Below are 24,595 nucleotides of genomic sequence, written 5' to 3'. Positions count from 1 at the left end.
TAGCAGCTGTGAAAGTGTGTATCCTTGTCTTTTTCCTGATCTTAAGGGGAAAGTTTTCAGTCTTTCACCATTGAGTATGATGTTAATTGGGGGTTTTTAAATAAATATCATTTATCATTCTGAGGAATTTCCCCTCCGTTTCTAGTTTTCTGAGAGGGTTTTTTTTTTTTTAATCATGAAATGATGTTGGATTTGGTCAAATACCTTTTCTATGTCAATTGAGATGATTATGTGGTTTTTTTTCCCCTTCATTCTATTAATGTGATGAATGACCCTGATTGTCTTATGTTGGATCACAATTGCATATCTGGGATAAATTTCTCTTGATCATGGTGAATATCCCTCTTACTATGCTCTTGGATTTGATTTGCTAATATCTTGTTGAGGATTTTTGCATCTATATTCAAAAGGAATATTGGTCTGCAGTTTTCTTGTGTTGTCTTTATCTGCTTTTGGTATTAGATTAATGCTGGCCTCATAGAATGAGTTAGAAACCATCCTGTCCCCTTCAATTCTTTGGGAAGAGCTTGGTAAGGATTGATTTTATTTTACTTTATGTTTATTCTTTTTTAAGATTTTATTTTTTTAAAGTAATCTCTACACCCAACATGGGGCTCAAACTCACAACCCAGAGACCAAGAATCACACACTTCACTGACTGAGCCACCAGGGGCCCCCGTTTTTAATTCTTTAAATGTTTGATTACACTGTTGGAGCCATCCAGTCCATGGCTTCTCTTTGCTGGGAGAGCACTGATTACTGATTCAGTCTCTACCTGCTATAGGTATGTTGAGATTTTCTATTTCTTTTTTAGTCAGTTTAGATAATTTTTTTGTTTCAAGGAATTTGTCCACTTATTCTAGGTTATTATTCCTACCTCTTTGAGACTGGTGGTAATGTTCCCACCTTCATTTCTTATTTTGCTTATTTGTGTCTTTTCTTTTTCCTTGCCAGTCTAACTAGATGTTTATCAATTATTGGCCTTTTCAAAGAACTAACTTGGCTTTATTGATTTCCTCTACTATTTCTATTCTCTATTTTGTTTATCTCCACTCTAATCTTTATTATTTCCTTCCTTCTGTTTCAGTTCTGAGTTTATCTTGCTCTCCTTTTTTTAGTCCCTTGAGATGTAAAGTTAGGTGGTGCCTGGGTGGCTCAGTTGGTTGAGTGTCTGACTCTAGGGTTCATCTTAGGTCCTGATCTTATGGGTTGTGAGATCAAGCCCAGAGCTGGGCTCCATGTTCAGCAGGGAGTCGGTCTGGGGATTCTTTCCCTTTGCCCCTTCCCTTATGTACATGCATGTGCGTGCACACATTCTCTCTCTCTCTTAAATCAGTCAATCAATCTTAAAAAAGATGTAAAGTTAGGTTATTGATTTGAGGTCTTTTTTTAATGTAGTCACTTATGGCTATAAATTTCCCTCTGAGCACTGCTTTCACTGTATCCCATAAGTTTTGTATGTTATATTTTCATTTTCATTCATCTCTAAGAATTTTCTATTTCCCTTGTAATTTCTTCTTTGGTTCGTTGGTGTTTAAGAATGTGTGTTTAGGGGGAGGGGCAAGATGGCGGAAGAGTAGGGTCTCCAAATCACCTGTCCCAACCAAATTACCTAGAAAACCTTCAAATTATCCTGAAAATCTATTAATTCGGCCTGAGATTTAAAGAGAGAACACCTGGAATGCTACAGTGAAAAGAGTTCATGCTTCTATCAAGGTAGGAAGACGGGAAAAAGAAATAAACAAAAGGCCTCCAAGGGGGAGGGGCCCCGCGAGGAGCCGGGCTGAGGCCGGGGCGAGTGTCCCCAGGACAGGAAAGCCCCGTCCCGGAGAAGCAGGAGCTGCACCAACCTTCCCAGGCGGAAAGGGGCTCGCAGGGAGTTGGAGCAGGACCCAGTAGGGCGGGGATGCCCTCAGGCTCCCTGGGACAGTAACAGAGCAACTATGCGCCCAGCTCCCTAAGGGCTGCAGCGCGCACCGCGGGACCCGGAGCAGCTGGGGGGCGGGGGGGGGGGGCTCGGGCGGCGGCTCCGCAGAGGGGGCTGCTCGGCCAGGAGCAGCTCGGAGGGGCTTGAGCGGAGGAAGAGGCTCCGTGTGGAGGGGGCTGCGAGGCTCCGGGAGCAGCTCGGGGGGCTCGAGCGGCGGCTCCGCGGAGGCGGCTGCGCGGCCGGGAGCACGAATTCAACCGCGCAGACCAGGAGCACTGGGTGCCGGGACACAGCCCAGGATCCGGCCTCCCCCCGAGACAGGCAGAGGCCAGGAGGGCCCAGGACCGCAAGGACGCTCCTACCCCGAGCTGAGCAGATCAGCGGCCCCGCCCCGGAGCCTCCAGGCCCTGCAGACAGAGAGCTCCGGAGCTACTGCGGGAGCTGAATCCAGGGCTCCAGAGCTGGCCCCACCACTACGGTTGTTCCTCCTGGGGCCTCACGGGGTAAACAACCCCCACTGAGCCCTGCACCAGGCAGGGAGCAGAGCAGCTCCCCCAAGTGCTAACACCTGAAAATCAGCACAACAGGCCCCTCCCCCAGAAGACCAGCTAGAAGGACAAGTTCCAGGGGAAGTCAAGGGACTTAAAGTATACAGAATCAGAAGATACTCCCCCGTGGGTTTTTTGTTTTGTTTTGTTTTTGTTTTGTTTTGTTTTGCTTTTTTATTTGTTTGCTTCCCCCACCCTTTTTTCCCTTTCTTTCTTCTTTCTCTTTTTCTTCTTTTTTTCTTTTTTTCTTTCTTTTTTTTTTTCTCTTTCTCTTTTCTTTCCTTCTTTCTCTCCTCTCTTTTTCTCCTTTTCCCAATACAACTTGCTTTTGGCCACTCTGCACTGAGCAAAATGACTAGAAGGAAAACCTCACCTCAAAAGAAAGAATCAGAAACAGTCCTCTCTCCCACAGAGCTACAAAATCTGGATTACAATTCAATGTCAGAAAGCCAATTCAGAAGCACTATTATACAGCTACTGGTGGCTCTAGAAAAAAGCATAAAGGACTCAAGAGACTTCATGACTGCAGAATTTAGAGCTAATCAGGCAGAAATTAAAAATCAATTGAATGAGATGCAATCCAAACTAGAAATCCTAACGACGAGGGTTAACGAGGTGGAAGAACGACTGAGTGACATAGAAGACAAGTTGATGGCAAAGAGGGAAACTGAGGAAAAAAGAGACAAACAATTAAAAGACCATGAAGCTAGATTAAGGGAAATAAACGACAGCCTAAGGAAGAAAAACCTACATTTAATTGGTGGTTCCCGAAGTTGCTGAAAGGGACAGAGGGCCAGAATATGTATTTGAACAAATTCTAGCTGAAAACTTTCCTAATCTGGGAAGGGAAACAGGCATTCAGATCCAGGAAATAGAGAGATCCCCCCCTAAAAGCAATAAAAACCGTTCAACACCTCGACATTTAATAGTGAAGCTTGCAAATTCCAAAGATAAAGAGAAGATCCTTAAAGCAGCAAGAGACAAGAAATACCTGACTTTTATGGGGAGGAGTATTAGGGTAACAGCAGACCTCTCCACAGAGACCTGGCAGGCCAGAAAGGGCTGGCAGGATATATTCAGGGTCCTAAATAAGAAGAACATGCAACCAAGAATACTTTATCCAGCAAGGCTCTCATTCAAAATGGAAGGAGAGATAAAGAGCTTCCAAGACAGGCAGGAACTGAAAGACTATGTGACCTCCAAACCAGCTCTGCAAGAAATTTTAAGGGGGACTCTTAAAACTCCCCTTTAAGAAGAAGTTCAGTGGAACAATCCACAAAAACAAGGACTGAATAGATATCATGATGACACTAAACTCATATCTCTCAATAGTAACTCTGAACGTGAACAGGCTTAATGACCCCATCAAAAGGTGCAGGGTTTCAGACTGGATAAAAAAGCAGGACCCATCTATTTGCTGTCTACAAGAGACTCATTTTAGACAGAAGGACACCTACAGCCTGAAAATAAAAGGTTGGAGAACCATTTACCATTCGAATGGTCCTCAAAAGAAAGCAGGGGTAGCCATCCTTATATCAGATAAACTAAAATTTACCCCGAAGACTGTAGTGAGAGATGAAGAGGGACACTATATCATACTTACAGGATCTATCCAACAAGAGGACTTAACAATCCTCAATATATATGCCCCAAATGTGGGAGCTGCCAAATATATAAATCAATTAATAACCAAAGTGAAGAAATACTTAGATAATAATACACTTATACTTGGTGACTTCAATCTAGCTCTTTCTATACTCGATAGGTCTTCTAAGCACAACATCTCCAAAGAAACGAGAGCTTTCAATGATACACTGGACCAGATGGATTTCACAGATATCTACAGAACTTTACATACAAAGTCAACTGAATACACATTCTTCTCAAGTGCACATGGAACTTTCTCCAGAATAGACCACATACTGGGTCACAAATCGGGTCTGAACCGATACCAAAAGATTGGGATCGTCCCCGGCATATTCTCAGACCATAATGCCTTGAAATTAGAACTAAATCACAAGAAGTTTGGAAGGACCTCAAACACGTGGAGGTTAAGGACCATCCTGCTAAAAGATGAAAGGGTCAACCAGGAAATTAAGGAAGAATTAAAAAGATTCATGGAAACTAATGAGAATGAAGATACAACCGTTCAAAATCTTTGGGATGCAGCAAAAGCAGTCCTAAGAGGGAAATACATCGCAATACAAGCATCCATTCAAAAACTAGAAAGAACTCAAATACAAAAGCTAACCTTACACATAAAGGAGCTAGAGAAAAAAACAGCAGATAGATCCTACACCCAGGAGAAGAAGAGAGTTAATAAAGATTCGAGCAGAACTCAACAAAATCGAGACCAGAAGAACTGTGGAACAGATCAACAGAACCAGGAGTTGGTTCTTTGAAAGAATTAGTAAGATAGATAAACCATTAGCCAGCCTTATTAAAAAGAAGAGAGAGAAGACTCAAATTAATAAAATCATGAATGAGAAAGGAGAGATCACTACCAACACCAAGGAAATACAAACGATTTTAAAAACATATTATGAACAGCTATACGCCAATAAATTAGGCAATCTAGAAGAAATGGATGCATTCCTGGAAAGCCACAAACTACCAAAACTGGAACAGGAAGAAATAGAAAACCTGAACAGGCCAATAACCAGGGAGGAAATTGAAGCAGTCATCAAAAACCTCCCAAAACACAAGAGTCCAGGGCCAGATGGCTTCCCAAGGGAATTCTATCAAACGTTTAAAGAAGAAACCATACCTATTCTCCTAAAGCTGTTTGGAAAGATAGAAAGAGATGGAGTACTTCCAAATTCGTTCTATGAGGCCAGCATCACCTTAATTCCAAAACCAGACAAAGACCCAACCAAAAAGGAGAATTACAGACCAATATCCCTGATGAACATGGATGCAAAAATACTCAACAAGATACTGGCCAATAGGATCCAACAGTACATTAAGAAAATTATTCACCATGACCAAGTAGGATTTATCCCTGGGACACAAGGCTGGTTCAACACCCGTAAAACAATCAATGTGATTCATCATATCAGCAAGAGAAAAACCAAGAACCATATGATCCTCTCATTAGATGCAGAGAAAGCATTTGACAAAATACAGCATCCATTTCTGATCAAAACTCTTCAGAGTGTAGGGATAGAGGGAACATTCTTCAACATCTTAAAAGCCATCTACAAAAAGCCCACAGCAAATATCATTCTCAATGGGGAAGTACTGGGAGCCTTTCCCCTAAGATCAGGAACAAGACAGGGATGTCCACTCTCACCACTGCTATTCAACATAGTACTGGAAGTCCTAGCCTCAGCAATCAGACAACAAAAAGACATTAGAGGCATTCAAAATGGCAAAGAAGAAGTCAAACTCTCCCTCTTCGCTGATGACATGATACTCTACATAGAAAACCCAAAAGTCTCCACCCCAAGATTGCTAGAACTCATACAGCAATTTGGTAGCATGGCAGGATACAAAATCAATGCCCAGAAATCAGTGGCATTTCTATACACTAACAATGAGACTGAAGAAAGAGAAATTAAGGAGTCAATCCCATTTACAATTGCACCCAAAAGCATAAGATACCTAGGAATAAACCTAACCAAAGATGTAAAGGATCTATACCCTGAAAACTATAGAACACTTCTGAAAGAAATTGAGGAAGACACAAAGAGATGGAAAAATATTCCATGCTCATGGATTGGCAGAATTGATATTGTGAAAATGTCAATGTTACCCAGGGCAATATACACGTTTAATGCAATCCCTATCAAAATACCATGGACTTTCTTCAGAGAGTTAGAACAAATTATTTTAAGATTTGTGTGGAATCAGAAAAGACCCCGAATAGCCAGGGGAATTTTAAAAAGAAAACCATATCTGGGGGCATCACAATGCCAGATTTCAGGTTGTACTACAAAGCTGTGGTCATCAAGACAGTGTGGTACTGGCACAAAAACAGACACATAGATCAATGGAACAGAATAGAGAACCCAGAAGTGGACCCTGAACTTTATGGTCAACTAATATTTGATAAAAGAGGAAAGACTATCCATTGGAAGAAAGACAGTCTCTTCAATAAATGGTGCTGGGAAAATTGGACATCCACATCCAGAAGAATGAAACTAGACCACTCTCTTTCACCATACACAAAGATAAACTCAAAATGGATGAAAGATCTAAATGTGAGACAAGATTCCATCAAAATCCTAGAGAAGAATACAGGCAACACCCTTTTTGAACTCAGCCACAGTAACTTCTTGCAAGATACATCCACGAAGGCAAAAGAAACAAAAGCAAAAATGAACTATTGGGACTTCATCAAGATAAGAAGCTTTTGCACAGCAAAGGATACAGTCAACAAAACTAAAAGACAACCTACAGAATGGGAGAAGATATTTGCAAATGACATATCAGATAAAGGGCTAGTTTCCAAGATCTATAAAGAACTTATTAAATTCAACACCAAAGAAACAAACAATCCAATCATGAAATGGGCAAAAGACATGAAGAGAAATCTCACAGAGGAAGACATAGACATGGCCAACATGCACATGAGAAAATGCTCTGCATCACTTGCCATCAGGGAAATACAAATCAAAACCACAATGAGATACCACCTCACACCAGTGAGAATGGGGAAAATTAACAAGGCAGGAAACCACAAATGTTGGAGAGGATGCGGAGAAAAGGGAACCCTCTTACACTGTTGGTGGGAATGTGAACTGGTGCAGCCACTCTGGAAAACTGTGTGGAGGTTCCTCAAAGAGTTAAAAATAGACCTGCCCTATGACCCAGCAATTGCACTGTTGGGGATTTACCCCAAAGATACAGATGCAATGAAACGCAGGGACACCTGCACCCGGATGTTTATAGCAGCAATGGCCACGATAGCCAAGCTGTGGAAGGAGCCTCGGTGTCCATCGAAAGATGAGTGGATAAAGATGTGGTTTATGTATACAATGGAATATTACTCAGCTATTAGAAATGACAAATACCCACCGTTTGCTTCAATGTGGATGGAACTAGAGGGTATTATGCTGAGTGAAGTAAGTCAGTCGGAGAAGGACAAACATTATATGTTCTCATTCATTTGGGGAATATAAATAATAGTGAAAGGGAATATAAGGGAAGGGAGAAGAAATGTGTGGGAAATATCAGAAAGGGAGACAGAACGTAAAGACTGCTAACTCTGGGAAACGAACTAGGGGTGGTAGAAGGGGAGGAGGACGGGGGGTAGGAGTGAATGGGTGACGGGCACTGGGGGTTATTCTGTATGTTGGTAAATTGAACACCAATAAAAAATAAATTAAAAAAAAGAATGCGTGTTTAAAGTACCACAGATTTGTGAATTTTCCAGTTTTTCTTTTGTTATTGATTTCTAACTTCATCCTGTTTTGGTCAGAGAGGATACTTTATGTGATATCTATGTTTTTAAGTTTGTTGAGATTTGTTTTGTGGCCTAACATATGATTTATCTGAAGGATATCCCATGTGTGTTTGAAAAGAATGTGTATTGTGTTGTTGTTGGGTAGAATGTTCCCTCTATGTCTATTAGGGATAGTTAGTTTTTGTATATGATAGGAGCTAGAGGTCCAACTTCATTTTTTTCCCATGTGGATATCCAATTTTTGTAGCACCATTTGCTGAAGAAACAGTTTTTCAAACCCCGTTGAATGATCTTGGCACCTCTGTCAAAAATTAGTTGGTCGTGGGATCCCTGGGTGGCGCAGCGGTTTAGCGCCTGCCTTTGGCCCAGGGCGCGATCGTGGAGACCCGGGATTGAATCCCACATCGGGCTCCCGGTGCATGGAGCCTGCTTCTCCCTCTGCCTATGTCTCTGCCGCTCTCTGTGTGTGTGTGACTATCATAAATAAATAAAAATTAAAAAAAAATTGGTCGTAGACATATGGGTTTAGTTCTAGACTTTCAATTCTATTATATTTACATATGTCTATCCTTATGCCAATACCAAAAGTTTTATAGTTTTTTTTTCATATTGGTCATGACACATTTTTGTTTGGTTTATCTCTAGGTATTCTCCAGTTTTGTCACTATTGTAGAAAGAAACTTCAAAAAATTATATACTTAAACAGTTATTGCTAATACCTAGGATATATATCATTTATCCTAGGTATAAATCATCATTTATAAATCTATCATTGGTTTTTTAACAACTAATAATCAATTTTAACAACTAATAATCAATTTATTTAAAAGGTTAATTTAAGCACCTGTAATGGTGACTTCAGTCTTAACTTTTGGTTCAGTATTGATGGAAGTAATCTGCCTAACAATCTCAGAAGGGCTGTGCAAATCAGTGAGTTGTTTGTAGATCCTTATCTGCAAATGATCTTCAAGTCTTAGAACTTTCACCACAAGGAGTTTTTCTTATAGTGATTCTCAAGGCATCCAAACTGGTCCTTTCATTTTGAGATTCTTTACATTTTTGCCTCTGATCAAGTAAGGCAGCATAGACTTTCTCCAAAGATTTTATGTTGTGGTTGGCTAGAGTAATTCTAATTTGGTGAATTGCCACCTCTGGTTCCATAGGTGTCTTCCCAGGTCCTTAAAAGCCATGGCTTTGGTGGACCTTCTGACAGACTTGTTTCTCCAAGTGAGTGAACTGAGGTGAGTCAGGAGCTGAGCCAGGTGTCCAGAGCTCTGCTGTAGGTCTGGCTTCATTGTTCTCAAAGACTACTTTTGTATTTTAATCATGTATCTTGCATTTGTTATTTGGTGCTTTTAAAAAAATAATGGTAAAAGGCACATAATGTACAATTTACCATTTAAACTATGTTGAAGTGTACAATTCACTGTCATTAAGTAAATACACAATGTTGTCCAACCATCACCATTGTCTAGTTCCAGAGGTTTTTCATCATCCCAAACAGAAACTCCATTTGGTAAGATTTGTATCTTTCTTCAGTAGTAAAATATCTTCTTGCATTATCACTTTAAATATTTCCTTATCTCTCTAGTCTTGATTCACTCCATTAAACACTTTTATAAGACGAATATTAAAAGTTCTGGATCTATCCTTCATTCTCTTATTTCCTTTGACCTTTTTATCTGCTTTGGCCTGGTCTTCCAGCTTGCTGATCTTCAAGGCAGTGTGTTTATGGTTTTGTTGATAGCAATGATTCTTTTTAATTTCCAAGTGATTTCCCTTTCTTTTTTGGTTTGTTTAGTTTCTTTTTCTTTTTTAAAAAGATTTTTATTTATTCATTTATAGAGAGAGGAGAGCACAAGCAGGGGGAGCAGCAGGGAGAGGGAGAGGAAGAAGCAGACTCCCCGCTGAGCAGAGAGCCCAATGTGGGGCTCAATCCCAGAACGCTGGGATCATGACCTGAGCTGCTTAACAAACTGAGCCACCAAGGCACCCCTAGTTTCTTTTTTAAAATAAACTTTTATTTTTTTAATACTTTTAGATTTATAAAAACATTATGAAAATAATACAGAAAGTCCCTGTTTATCCCACATCCAGTTATACCTATTATTAATACCTTGTATTAAAGTGGCACATTTGTCACAATTAATAAGCATATTTTATCCAGATTTCCTTTGTTTTTTTTTAAGATTCTCTCTCTCTTTGAGAGAGAGAGAGTGAACAAGAGAGTTCATGAGTGGGGAGAGGGGTCAATCTCCCTGACCTAGGGAGAGGGAAAGAGAATCTGAAGCAGACTCTACACTGAGAGTGGAGCCCAACATGGGGCTTGATCTCATGAACCTGAGATCATGACTCCAGCTGTAACCAAGGGTTAGTTGTTTAACCAACTAAGCCACCCAGGCAACCTAGATTTCCATATATATATATATATGGTAGACTCTTCACTGCCTCCTTAGCAGACATTTCCTCACTTTTTTGCCTGCTAACTGAGCCTCAATTTTGTAGCATATGGAAATCCCTTGATATCCGGAACTTGCTCTAAATCCTGGCATGAAGGAATAAATTATGATTAGTTAAAACTATTCATAATCCCTTTTTCCTTTACCAGTTATTAATCTAGGGGTAGATATGCAACTTAATAAGGCCAAGGAAACATAAAGGAAAATCTTGGAGCAGAAAGTCAGGGATATTCTCTTCTTATATAATAAAACAGAACCACAAAAGGAGAAGAAAACCCTTTTGTTCTCAATTCTCTTTTCCCATAAAGAAGTGATTCTGGGAGCTGCAATAGCTACCTTGTAATCCTCAGGTACAAGCACAAAAAACGAAAAAGAATAGAAACAGGCTAGGTACTTAATGAAAAGCAGTGAGCTGTTGAATGACTTCTGATTAAGTCAACAATTAATGTTCTTATGGTGAAAGTCACTGTTATCTGATTTTGTGTTATTTTCAGCTATGTTTGGATATACCATGTAAATGGATGTAAAAAATCTTTTTTTCTAATAATATTCTAAAGTAACATAGATTAAAATCTACTTCTCATGTTTCTTATGTTTCACTTTTCTTCCTCCTCAGAAATACACCTGGAAGGGCAGTCAAAAACTTCAGTTTGTTCAATAAAGGACTCTAGCACTAGAGTCTCAAAGAATTTTGTGGTTAGAAAACCTGCAAAAGTGATCTTCAATTTAGATCCAACTGCGCTGAATTCAAAGCTAGAACAGCCATGGAAGAAAAATTTTTTTGAAAGATTGGAGGCAAAAGCCCAGAAAATGCAGCAGAAAATAATAGATAAGGATAACCTGAATAAAGAACTAGAAAAAAAGGCTGAAAAAAACCTCCCTAGGGATAATTTGGCCAAAGAGTGGTTTAATGCTGAAAGCATGACATTGGACAGTCGTGCATATTTGCTGGACAAACTTCTACCTACCTTAGTTCCTGGCGTGGAAAAAATGTTAATGCAAGTGGAAAAGAAGAAGCTTTGGGCAGAAGGTGATATTACAACCAAGTTTAATCCAAATAATCATTTGGGGGAATACTTAATGAGAAACAATCCTTATTATATAAAAGATTCAGGAATGTCTGGTTATCAAAGAGTGATGAGGGATGTCACAGAAGACCTGAAGATACATGTTCCCAACACTGTTGGCAACAGGTACAATTTGTTGTATTTTCAGTTAATGATCTAAATTCTTACATTGAAAGCAAGTAAAACAGTAACATAATCATACAAATAGGACATACATAATTTTGTAGTTATTCAAGAAGTATGTATTGAGCTACTAGTATGTGCTTCACTATTTATGAGGTGCTATGAAGATTAATGAAGCATATTAAACAATTTTCTTGAATTCGTGGATTTAGTTTTCTCAATGATTCAAAGTATATATTTATTTGGTTATCTGTCTCCTTGCACTACAAAGTAAGCTATATGAGAGTAGGGACGTTTAAAAAATTTAACTTTTGAAAAAAAAATAAAAATAAAATAAAAAATTTAACTTTTGGGTTAGGCAATATATTCATTTGGTTCAAAAGTCAAAATGTATAGAGTTATACAATGAAAAGTTTCTGTCCCATTCTTATCTTCCATCTACCCAGTACTCCACCTCTGACATAAATAATGACTGTTCTTCATTTTCAGTGGATTTTTCCAGTTTATTTATACATACAGGAGCAAATGCAAATACAGATTTTAAATTTCTTCCTTTTATCTTTTTTTTACTTGCCATTTACCTCTTTGTCATGCAGAAGATATTTTATTTCTATGTGATTGAATTTATTTACTTTCATTTTATGACTTCTGGATTTTGAGTCCTTGTTATTTTCAAGATATCAAAAAAAATCCTCCCATGTTTTCTTTCTGGAGTTTTTATTGTTTTAATTCCCATTTTAAGTATTGATCCATTTGGAATTTATCCTAGTGTAAGATGTTAAGATATGAATTCAACTTTTTCCTTTTCCAAATAGCTACATACTGATCCCAACAATGTCTATTTTGCCCTGCTGTTTGAAACTTTATTACTAAATTCCTATATATTATAGAGTGTACTTCTGCATTTTTCTATCCTATCCCATGGACTATCTCCCTGTTCACGCACCACGCTGCATCGCTTTAGTCACTGAGACTTGTGGGATGCCTGGGTGGCTCAGCGGTTAAGTGTCTGCCTTCGGCTCAGGGCATGATCCGGGAGTCCCAGGATCAAGCCCCACAACAGGCTCCCTGCATGGGCCCTGCTCCTCCCTCTACCTATGTCTCTGCCTCTCTCTGTGTCTCTCATAAATAAATAAAATCTTTTTCTAAAAAATCACTGAGACTTTTAAGTATACAGTCAGTCCCTGATTTACAATGGTTTCACTTAATGATTCTTTTATTCTATGTTGGTGCAAAAGTGGTATGTGTTCAGTAGAAATCATACTTAGAATTTTGAATTTTGATCTTTTCCTGGGCTAGCAATATGCGGTGTGATGCTCTCTCATGATACTTAGCAGTAGGAGGTGAGCCACAGCTCCCAGTCAGCCATGCAATCACAAAGGCAAACAACCCATAGATTTAAACAATTTTGTACCCATACAACCCATCTGGTTTTCACATTTAGTACAGTATTTAATCAATTATATGAGATATTCAAGAGTTAATAAAATAGGCATTTGTTAGACGATTTTGCCCATCTGTAAACTAATATAAGTGTTCTGAACACATTTTTTTAATAATAAATTTATTTTTTTCTGAACACATTTAAAGTGGGCTTGACTGAACTATGATTTGGATAGGTTAGGTGTATTAAGTGCATTTTCAACTTAAGATATTTTCAATTTATAATGGGTTTATTGGGACCTAACCCTATCATAAGTAGAGGAAGATCTGTATTTCAATAAATCTGACTGTGCTTGTCTTCATTATTTACTCTTTTATTCTGGTGTTTTTACTTTTTTAAGATTTTATTTATTTATTTGAAAGAAAGAGTGTGCACAGAGGGAGAGGGAGAGGGTGAAGCAGACTCCATGTTGAGCAGGGAGCCCAATACAGGATTCTATCCCAGGACCCCAGGAACATGACCTGAGCTGAAGGCAGATGCTTAACCAATTAAGCTACTCAGGCGCCCCATGTTTTTCCTTTTTAGTATGAACTTTAGAAATGATTCATATACTTGAAAACAAGAAAAAGAACAGCAAAACAAACCTTATAGGAATTTTTTATTGAAATCTGTTTAAATTTATTTATTAACTTAGGGAAAATCAACATCTTTAATAATGACAAAAGTTTCTATCTGAAAACATATGTCTTTCCATTTGCTCATCTTATTTTGTATCTATCATTGTTATCTTAAGGTTTTTTTCATTTAAGCTTGCATCTCTTATTAGGTTTATTACTAGTTGTTTTATTATTTTTTTATTGCCATTGTAAATGGGACTTTCTGCTTTCATTACATTTTCTATCTATATGTAGTTTGAATACATGAAAGGTATTAATTTCTGTATATTTTTTATACTCTGCTACCTGACTGGATTCCATCATTTATAGAAAAATTTTATTTTTATTAAAAGATTCATTTATTTGTTTGAGAGAAGAGAGAGAGAGAACACGAGTGGGAAGGGGCAGAGGGAGAGGGAGAAAGAATTTGAAGCATACTCTGAACATGGCACTGGATATGGGGCTTGATTCCACGACCAAGAGATCATGACCTGAGCCAAAACCAAGAGTTGGATGCTTTACCAACTGAGCCACCCAGGGACCTCTGCTTATACAAAAATTTTCATTGTTTTTTTGGATTTTTCTAGCGAGGCAACAATATCTGCAAAAATAGAAATTTTCCTTCTTTGTTTTCAATTTTTATGCTTGTAATATCTTCCTCTTACATAGTTACATTACCTATTACTTCCAATAGAATGTTAAATATAGTGATGACATGGGCATCCTTGTTTATGACTTTAGTAGGGATGATTCTTGTATTACTGCCTCATCATGAACAGTTTTTAAAACTATATATTAATGCCATAACTCTACTTCATTTGGATCTGAAAAAGATATATTTTATTACATTAGAAAAAATGTGCAGGGTGTCTGGGTGGCTCAGTTAGTTAAGTGTCCAACTCTTGATTTGGGTGCAAATCATGATCTTAGGGTCTCAGGGTCCTGGGATGGAGCTTAGCTTCAGGCTCCATGATGAGCATGGAGTCTGCTTAAGATTCTCTCCCTTTCCCTCTATCCTTCCTCCAACTCTTAAAAAAAAAAAAGGAAAGAAAGGAAAAATGTGCCTAATTTCTATATTATAAAATGACTTTTTAATTTAACTTAATTTTATTTCATCATAGTAAATGTACTCTTTAATCCTCATCTCCTATTTTCTCTACCCCCACACCTACCTCTCCTCTGGTAGCCATCAGTTTGTTCCCTATAATTAAGAGTCTGATTCTTGGTTTGTCTCTCTTTCTCTTTCTCTTTTTTTTTCCTTTGCTCATTTGTTTTGTTTCTTAAATTTCACATATGAGTGAAACCATATTGTATTTGTCTTTCTCTGGTGGACTTATTTCACTTAGCATTATTCTCTCTATCTATCTATCTATCTATCTATCTATCTATCTATCTATATTACTCTGCCATCAGAAAGGATGAAATCTTACTATTTGCAACAACATGGGTGGAGCTAGAGTATAATGCTAAGTGAAATAAGCATTGTAATATTATAATATATATAATATAAAATATGTTTTTGTTTTGTTTTGTTTTGATCCAGTAGTGGACTGCTGGATCATAAGGTAGTTCTATTTTTAACAGTTTGAGGGAGCTCCATACTGTTTTCCATAGTAGCTGCACCAGTTTTAATTCTCACCAACAGTGCACAAGGTTCCCTTTTCTTGCATCCTTGCCAACACTCATTGTTTCTTGTGTTGTTGATTTTAGCCATTCTGACAGGTGGGAGGTTGTATCTCATTGTAATTTTGATTTGCATTTCCGTGATGATGATGATGATGATGATGGATGGTGTTCATCTTTTCATGTGTCGACCATCTGGATGTCTTCTTTAGAGAAATGTCTGTTTATGTCTTCTATTTTTTAATTGGAATATTTGGGTTTTGGGTCTTGAATTGTATTAGTTCTTTACATATTTTGGATACTAACCCTTTGTTGTATGTGTCATTTGCAAACATCTTCTCCTATTCTGTGGATTGCCTTTTAGTTTTGTTGATTATTTCCTTCACTGTGCAAAAGCTTTTTATTTTGATGTAGCCCGAATAGTGTATTTTTTTCTCCTGTTTTCCTTACTTCAGGAGATATATCTAGAAAGAAGCTGCTGTAGCCTGTGCTTTCTTCTAGGATTTTTATGGCTTCAGGTCTCATATTTATCTTTCTTCCATTTTTAGTTTATTTTTGTGCATAGTGTAAGAAAGTGGTCCAATTTCATTCTTTGCAGGTTGCTGTCCATTTTTCCCAATACTGTTTGTTGAAGAGATAGTCCTTTTCCCATTGGATATCTTTAACTTTTTAAAAATGTTTGATAGAATTCACCCTTGAAGCCATCTTGTCCTGGACTTTTGTGTTTTGGAAGTTTTTTGATTGTTGATTCAATTTCATTGCTGGTGATTAGTCTGTTCAAATTTTCTATTTCTCCTTTTGTTAGTTTTGGTAGGTTGTATGTTTCCAGGAGTTTACCCATTTTTTCTAAGTTGTCCAATTTATTGGGAAATAGGTTTTCATAATATTCTGTTAGAATTGTTTGTATCAGGCAGCCCAGGTGGCCCAGCGGTTTAGCGCCACCTTCAGCCCGGGGTGTGATCCTGGAGGCCCGGGATCCAGTCCCACGTCAGGCTCCTGCATGGAGCCTGCTTCTCTCTTTGCCTCTCTCTTTCTCTCTGTGTCTGTCGTGAATAAATAAATAAAATCTTTTTTTTTTTAAAGAGTTCCTTATTGCATGTATTTATTACCGAACCAACTTACTGGTGCAGAAGCATAGTAAGAGAGTAAAATCACTTCCGTGATAAAACATGTCTATTGTTCAGGTAGCAGTGATGTTTACAGAGTGACAGGATACAAGCACATGACCTCCATGCAGCATAAATATATGTGCCATCCCATGTGCTGTCATTACAGATCCAATTTGATTCTTCTCCAGTGTCTCCTCTTGAAATGGTACCTGATTTTATTACCAGTTTTCATTTGAACCCACTGGGAAATAGGACAATTCTGTCTTTGTTTCTTGGCCAGGAATCACTTGATCCTGAAAGTCTTTTGAGAAAACATGATGAGAAACCCTCAACTGCACACACTACCATGGCGGAGAAAAGAACTGTTCTATTGGGGATTTTTTTGGTTTCCATATTATTTATTTCCCCTCTAAATCTTTATTATTTCTTTCCTTTTACTGAGTTTGTGTTTTGAACTTTTTTCTAGATCCTTTATAGAGTGATTTTTTAAAAAGATTTTATTTTTTTGAAAGAGAGCACACACAAGTGGGGGGAGAAGCAAAGGGAGGACAAGCAGGTGCTGTGCTCCCCCACCTGCATATGGGGCTCAGTCTCATGACCCCGAGATCATGACCTGAGCTGAAATGAGTAATCAGATGCTTAACCAACTGAGCCAATTTTTAAAGCTCAAAAATGATTGTTAATTTTGTCAAATGTTTGTTCAACACTTATGGAGATGATCATTTGATTTTCAGCCTAGACCTGTTGATGAATTTTATTAATAGATTTCCTAATTTTGAGCTATTGGAAACCCTGAAATAAATCACACTTGGTTGCTATGTATTTGGTTACATTGAAATATGCTTCCCACTAATAAGACAAAACAAATGTTTAATTCTTTCTTTTTAATCACAAATTTTCAAAATATTATATATATCTATGTTTCTTTATGTCTCTGTATCTGTCTATCAGTAGTCACCTGGAGGGGCAACAAATGAAAGGTTTTCTTTCCCTTTTGGGAGAAGCGTTCCTTTTGAGTATCATTGTAGACACATTGATTTTAATATATATTCAATGTATTTTAAGTCATTATATTTACCTTTTCTTTTGATCCTCAGCTTGATCCAACTTTGGCTCCTATATTCTTCCAACATTACTCCTTTAGTCTTTGAAAGCTTTGTGCACTTTTTAAAAGGATTCTTTGTCACTTTTAATAGCAATCATTCATCTGGGAGCTAGCAATGCTCATAAATATTGTATTATCATTGCTTCTAGGCTCTTTCAGGACTCACAAATATAATTTTTAAAAATAATGAGTAGGGATCCCTGGGTGGCGCGGTGGTTTGGCGCCTGCCTTTGGCCCAGGGCGCGATCCTGGAGACCGGGGATCGAATCCCACATCAGGCTCCCGGTGCATGGAGCCTGCTTCTCCCTCTGCCTGTGTCTCTGCCTCTCTCTCTCTCTCTCTCTCTGTGACTATCATAAAAAAAAAAAAAAAAAAATTAAAAAAAAATTTTTAAAAATAATGAGTAAATATTGATAATTTTGTATCAAATATAATGTTTCAGGTTTTTTACCTGACTCCTTGATTTTGAATTATATTTATATTTTTTCTAAAAATCTTGGCTCCTAACAACATGAATAGGATTATTTGTCTTATCCTACAATTTACATTAAATAGTTTCAATAGCTTCAAAGTAATAATACCAACAATCCCAACAAAAGAACTACTAAATATTGTTTTAGCTTTATTTGCAGATTTTTTTTGTCCATAGAACATATCCTTCTAAGTATGTGTATGTGACAAATGAAACCACACAACAACTAGAAGAAACCAGAGATTAAGTTCCTTTATTACCATAGAAAAGCCTTTTTAACCATAAAAATTATGAAAATATTGCTAAATTTGATTACATAAAAATTAAAGGGTTTTTGCCTGGAAAATTGAGTCACAACTACTCGATTTTGCTATTGTAGTACCAAAGTAATTATATAAAATATGTAAATGAATAAGCATGGCTGTGTTCTAATAAAATTTTATGAATACTAAAATGTGAGTTTCATAGATTTTCCACCTTGCCACAAACTATTATTCTTGTTTTGATTTTAAAAAACTATTTTAAAATGTAACAGCCAATCTTAACTATTGAGTGGTTCAATACCAGGTAGTAGGCCAGATTTGGGTCCTAGGCCTAGATAACATCTAGGTCTTTTCCAGATCTTTAAAAACAAAACAAAACAAAATGAAACAAATAAGACACTTTGGATGTCTTCTTCTCTTCCTAAATCTTTCATACTTTCCTTCTAATATCTTCTGGCATGAATACTTATACTAAAATTTATAAAAGAACCTAAAATTCTTTGTGATCTCTTTTAGTGTTCTTCCTATAGGGTAAGCAACTAATCAGGAGCTTTAGAATAATAATTCTTTTGAAATTAAGTACATATATACTTCTAGAATAAAGTAAGAGATATATACAGAACTCTTGTTTTCTTTTATATGTGGACATGGAATTTCAATTTTCAGCTAAAATAGCCTTTCTCAGAGTATGGTTACCTACAAATCGCATCGGGATTATCTGGATTCTTGGTTAAATGTGCAGATTCCTAGCTTCTTCCTTAGACCTTTTGAATCAGAACCTTTAGGAATGTATTGAGAATAAGTTCCAGAGGAGGTTATAATGCACACTAAAAATTTTTTTGCAAAGCCAATTATGTAGAGAAACCAAATTAAGGGAGTTTAGTACTAGTGAAAAGTTCCAACAGCAGCAGGGAGCAGTGTCAAATTTAATTAATAGCTTAAAGAACATTTCTGTTCACCATCTGTTCTTGCAGAGCAATAAATTAGATGTGTATTTAGATTTACTGCCATAAGAAATACTTAAAATTTAGGAACTGATGTCAAGGCTATAAATCAATATATTGACGTATTGACAAACACTTCCTCCTGTTAGAAATATGGAAATCTCAATCAGTACATAAAACTAGGCATTTGTCAATACTTATAATAAGAATAGTAATGAACACACTAGGACTCTGGTCTAGGTCTCATTGCCAACAAATGACATGATACAAGAGGGTTAGTTTGTTTCACTGAAGCTTCTTGAATTAGGGGTTTGAATATTTAGGGTCATTTGAAGCTTGATTAAGAGCTCAGTTTCTATTTTTTTTTATTAAGAAAATTTTCTTTAAGTAATCTCTACACCCCATGTGAGACTCAAACTCATGACCCCAGGTTCAAGAGTCACATGCTCTTGCTGACCAGGTGCCCCAGAGCCCTACTTTCTATTGGAACAATGCTGTTGTAGGAATTTCATGCAAGAGTTAAAGAAATCAAAGATGCAAATAAATAAATAAATAAATAAATAAATAAATAAATAAATAAAAAAGAAATCAAAGATGCTTTGTTTGCCTAGATTGTCAGGATTTGGGCTTTATCTCTTTCTGGCAAAAATTCAAGATCTATATATCAATATATGACTGTGTTAAGCATCTGTAGAATATTCAGAAATCGTAGGGATACTTTACAACAGCACATATCTATTGACTTAAAGCTTGGATACCCCCCCCCAAAAAAAAGCTTGGATACCCAATAATCTTAACTAAAACAGTCTTGCTTTTAAACTCTCTGAGCTATGTTATTGTTTGTGTCATCTTTAATCCATTAGATAGTTTTAGAGAAGTCTATTTATATTAGGAGTGAGAATTTTTCTTATTTATATTAAAGAAAAATGATGATGAATACAATTTTGTTTAGTTTGTCAGGACTTTATACTCTAGTAATGATGTTAAAGTATCCATTTGCCTCAACCTGATCAAAAAAAAATTTTCATCTATATATTTCCCTGGATAAAAAGGGATTTGTTTTTGTTTGATGTCTAAGAACAACAGACAAGACATTCCTATTGATTTTGGACAATTTTTATAGTGGTAATCACTTGTCTGAAAAATAAATATAACTGTTGTTTCTAAGTCTTATGCATGCAGTATACCTTTTTTTGCTTTTCCTCAGAGTTTCTGACTGACAGATAAAGAATTAAAGTGGATTTTAATTCTTACATGTAATTTTGCAAAACTGATGAGGTTAAGTTGGCATCATTTTGCTTTTCTTCATATTTTTTCTTTTAACATTTTTTCTTTCAATATCTTTTCCCTCTGACTCTTGATTCCTCATGTGCTTGGAAATGCATATTTTATAAGTCACAATTGCCTTATTGTGAATTAATAATGAAAAGTAGGGCAGCCTAGGTGGCTTAGCAGTTTAGCGCTGACTTCAGCCCAGAGCGTGATCCTGGAGACTCGGGATTGAGTCTCAACGTCAGGCTCCCTGCATGGAGCCTGCTTCTCCCTCTGCCTGTGTCTCTGCCTCTCTCTCTCTGTGTCTCTCATGAATAAATAAATAAAATCTATTTAAAAAACAAAAAACAACAAAATAATAATAATGAAAAGTATTTGCTCTTTAAAAAAAAGATTTTATTTATTTGAGATAGAGACAATAAGAGAAAATGAGCATGAATCAGGGGGAGGGACAGAGGGAAAGGGAGAAGCAGACTCCCCTCAGAGCAGAGAGCCCTATGTGGGGCTTCATGCAGGACTCAATCCTAGGACCCTGGGATCATGACCTGAGCCAAAGGCAGTCGCTTAACTGACTGAACCAACCAAGTGCCCCTGTATTTGATCTTTATTTTTTTTTATGATTGTATTTATTTATTCATGAGAGACACAGAGAGAGAGAGAGAGGCAGAGACACAAGCAGAGGGAGAAGCAGACTCCATGCAGGGAGCCTGATGAGGAACTCGATCCCAGGACTCCAGGATCACGCCTTGGGCCGAAGGCAGGTGCTAAACCGTTGAGCCACCCAGAGATACACAAGCCAAGTAAAAACTAAAAGGGAAAGAAAGAGACACAGGCCTTTATATTATTTAATAATTAAAATTTTTTTACTTGATAATTCCCTGTGAGTTAACTAATATACAGTGTTTAAAGAACTTATGCAAACTATGTGACAACATTCATTGTGTGTTTCTATTAGAATGTAGTATCTACAAGGGGTTTGTTGATTTACTTCAAAGTGCTTGCTTTTTGTGTTCCAAAAAAACAACCCCCACCCCCATCCTCACTTGCAACTTTCAACAATTTTGATCACATTGTACATATAAGTTGGGCATATTATAAAGCCTTCATTGTATATTAGCACTTTTTATAAAAAAAAGTATAAGTAAAAAAGTAAAGTACTTTAAAAAGTAAAGTATCTTTGTCATTGTTTTTCAGAATTTAATCTCATCTGATGTTAATTTTGCAACCCTACTTTCTTTAATGTGTATTTTCATAGAATATCTTTGTTCATCCTTTTTTTTTTTTTTTTTTTAAGATTTTATGTCTTATTCATGAGAGACACACAGACAGAGAGAGGCAGAGAGAGAAGCAGGCTCCATGCAGGGAGCCCGATGTGGGACTCAATCCCAGGACTCCAGGATCACGCCCTAGGCTGAAGGCAGCCGTTCAACCTCTGAGTCACCTAGGCATCCCTGTTCACCCTTTTTTGTTGTTGTTGTTCATCCTTTTAAGATTTTCTGAGTAATTTTAATTTAGTACTTTCTCAATGTACAGAATATACAATGTAGAATATTCTTTGTTTTATAATTCAACCAGAATTTTTTTAATGGGTAGGTTTTAATATATTTACATGCATGGATATAATAGGTGAGTTTTAGTTCTATCACTTTGTATGACTTCTTTCTTATTTTTAGCCTTTAAATATAATATTTCACTATAAAACAAACAAATAAAACCCCAAATATCTAACTTATGCTTACAATACACCAGCCACTAGGACTTGGCAAGAGTAAGGGAATGTTTCATCCTTGATATGGATCTTCTTCAGTTGCCAGGAGACAGTGACTTCCTAGACAGATGTCTGCTCATACTTCACACCAGCTGCTACCTCTTAAGTGAGCCAAATTATACTAGGAAATCCCATAGGCGCTTCTCCCACAGGTGATATTATTAATATCAAGCATTTTGTCAATTTGCATTGAATATCATTGTTTATCAATCCAATAAAACAGGTTATGCCAAAAGTGAGTGGATAGATAAGGAAAATGCTTTTTTAGAGTGTTCAAATGACTATTATACCCAGTGGTGTGTGGTAGGACTTCATCAAACAGGTTCTACTTTTGTTCAGCTTGAAACATAATAATAATGTATATACATGGGCTAGTTTCATAGCCATCTCTAAACCACATTTTGTTGCATATGTATATATCCCATTATTAAGTACTTAGAAATTGAAGAACTTATGGACTGAGAAGTCATGGTCTTCTTGGATGTTATCCTAATATCATACAAACAAGCATACTCTACAACTTGATGTTCAAGGAGTCTTTTGTCCTGCTTCAGTGGCACAGGACATTCCTAATATTAAAAAGACAGTTGAAGTTTCTGAGTCAAGTTCACTCCAATGGGGGTTGGATATCTGGTATAATACCTGACAAAATGTGGTGGTCCTAGAGTAAGACTGTCCAAGATGTCCAGGAATTCCTAGGATTTGCCTGGTAAAACTATCGATTCATTTTAAACTGTCCAGTAACTGATATCCTCATAAGAAAACAGGAGTTTTCGAGATGTCTGGGTAGCTCAGTGGTTGAGCGTCTGCCTTTGGCTCTGGTCATGATCCCGGGATTGAGTCCCACATCAGGCTCCCCACAGGGAGACTGCTTCTCCCTCTGTGTATGTCTCTACCTCTCTCTCTCTGTGTCTTTCATGAATAAATAAATAAAATCTTAAAAAAAAACAGGATTTTTTTTCTGTTTATAGAAGAGAATAGACTGAAGATCTTATGTGCTATTGCATTGGTTTATATATCTTCTGCCCTACTTCAGTCCTGAACCATCAAAACAGATGCTTTCCAGGACTCCAGTGGTAAATATTCAGTGAGAAATGCCCTCTGCCTTGTTCATATTCTTCCAGGAAGGTGGTTCAATTGGAACTCAATTACCTCATTTTGGAGATAGAAATTTTCACCATCAAGGCCAGCTTCAAAACTTGCAGGCACTAGATCTGAGGTACCCAGCACATAGTGATATTGAACTCAGACCACCCACCAAGCCCTGACTTCGTTCATCTGGGCTAGATAGGCTGCATTATTTATGGACATCAATTTTATTATCTCTTACATATCAGCTAATCAAAACCACTAGCCAGATGCCCTCTCCTCTAATCCAGAGTGTCAACTTCCTCTGTCTAGAACATTATTCCCTTCTTTTCTCTTACTAAACAATTTTTTCTTGTGCTTCAAGAATCAACCCAAGTACCTGGGCACCTGGTTGGTGCAGTCTGTTGAAGGTTGAACCCTTGGTTTTGGCTCACGTCCTGATCTCAGGATTGTGACATTGGGCTCTGCACTCAGTGAGGAGTCTGCTTAGGACTTTCTCTGACGCGCCCCCAACCCCCCACAATTGCTCTAGCCCTCTCTCTCTCTAATAAAGAAATAATAAATTTAAAAAGAATCAACCCAAGTATCTGGGGTTGGCATACCTTCTGTCACATCTGCTTTGGTTAGGTACTCTTTCTTTATATTCCTGAAACACCTGTAGTCTTGTGTTAATCGTTAGCACATTGTAATGTAATTGTTGATTTACCTCCCCATAATCTCTTTGAAGACAAGTACTATTTTTCTATTATATCTATGTTTCCAACACTGAGCACGATAGTATTGGCATGATAATATTTGTTATTTCTTAGATAAATTAATAACTTAGATTTACTGAAGAGTCTTCACTCAGTTTATCAGTATTTGCCAAGTGCTCAATGTTGAGCCATACCTTATAGGGAAAAAATTTTAAATTTGATTCTTGCCATGAGGAACTTACACACTCGAGTTGAAGAAATATAACTAAAACATAGGTAAGTTTATCAAAGCAGTTGTCCAAATATGTTTTCTCCACTTCCAACACATTTCTCAATCTGTTATACCTGGCCTTCATTCGAGGCCCTCTTCAATAAATGTCACTTACTGAGATCACAATGTTCTCCATGTTTTGCAATCCACAGCTTACTTGGCCTCTTATGAATATTCAAGGATGTTGACCATCTTCTTTGAGAGTCTTTCCTTTCCCTTCCATGGTATCATTCTTGTTTTCCTTCTACCTCTTTTTAATCCTTCTTAGCATCCTGTACTGGCTCCTTCTCTGCCATCTGATCTTTAAATATTAAGATTCCTTGAGTCATGGCTCTCCAATTACTCCAAATCATCCTTGAGTGTTCTCATTCCAACACATAACTTCAGTTACCTTCAAGTTGCTTAGAGAAATC

At 37.2% G+C, this 24,595-nt stretch overlaps 1 protein-coding gene across 8 annotated transcripts in view; it reads left to right on the top strand.

Annotated features, from left to right (window-relative positions):
* EFCAB5 (EF-hand calcium binding domain 5) overlaps positions 1-24,595 on the top strand; it is a 177,895-nt gene that overhangs the window by 39,542 nt on the left and 113,758 nt on the right. For 7 of the 8 annotated variants that reach the window (XM_072779181.1, XM_072779183.1, XM_072779188.1 and 4 more), the window contains one exon: positions 10,958-11,534. The exons of the other annotated variant lie outside the window; for it this stretch is intronic. In XM_072779181.1, the coding sequence (XP_072635282.1) occupies positions 10,958-11,534 (577 nt within the window). The remainder of the gene's footprint in view (positions 1-10,957; positions 11,535-24,595) is intronic. 8 annotated transcript variants of the gene reach the window in all.

The sequence above is a fragment of the Canis lupus genome, chromosome 16, assembly GCF_048164855.1.
Source record: "Canis lupus baileyi chromosome 16, mCanLup2.hap1, whole genome shotgun sequence".
NCBI classification, from domain to species: domain Eukaryota; kingdom Metazoa; phylum Chordata; class Mammalia; order Carnivora; family Canidae; genus Canis; species Canis lupus.
This window is presented reverse-complemented; position numbering and strand designations above follow the sequence as displayed.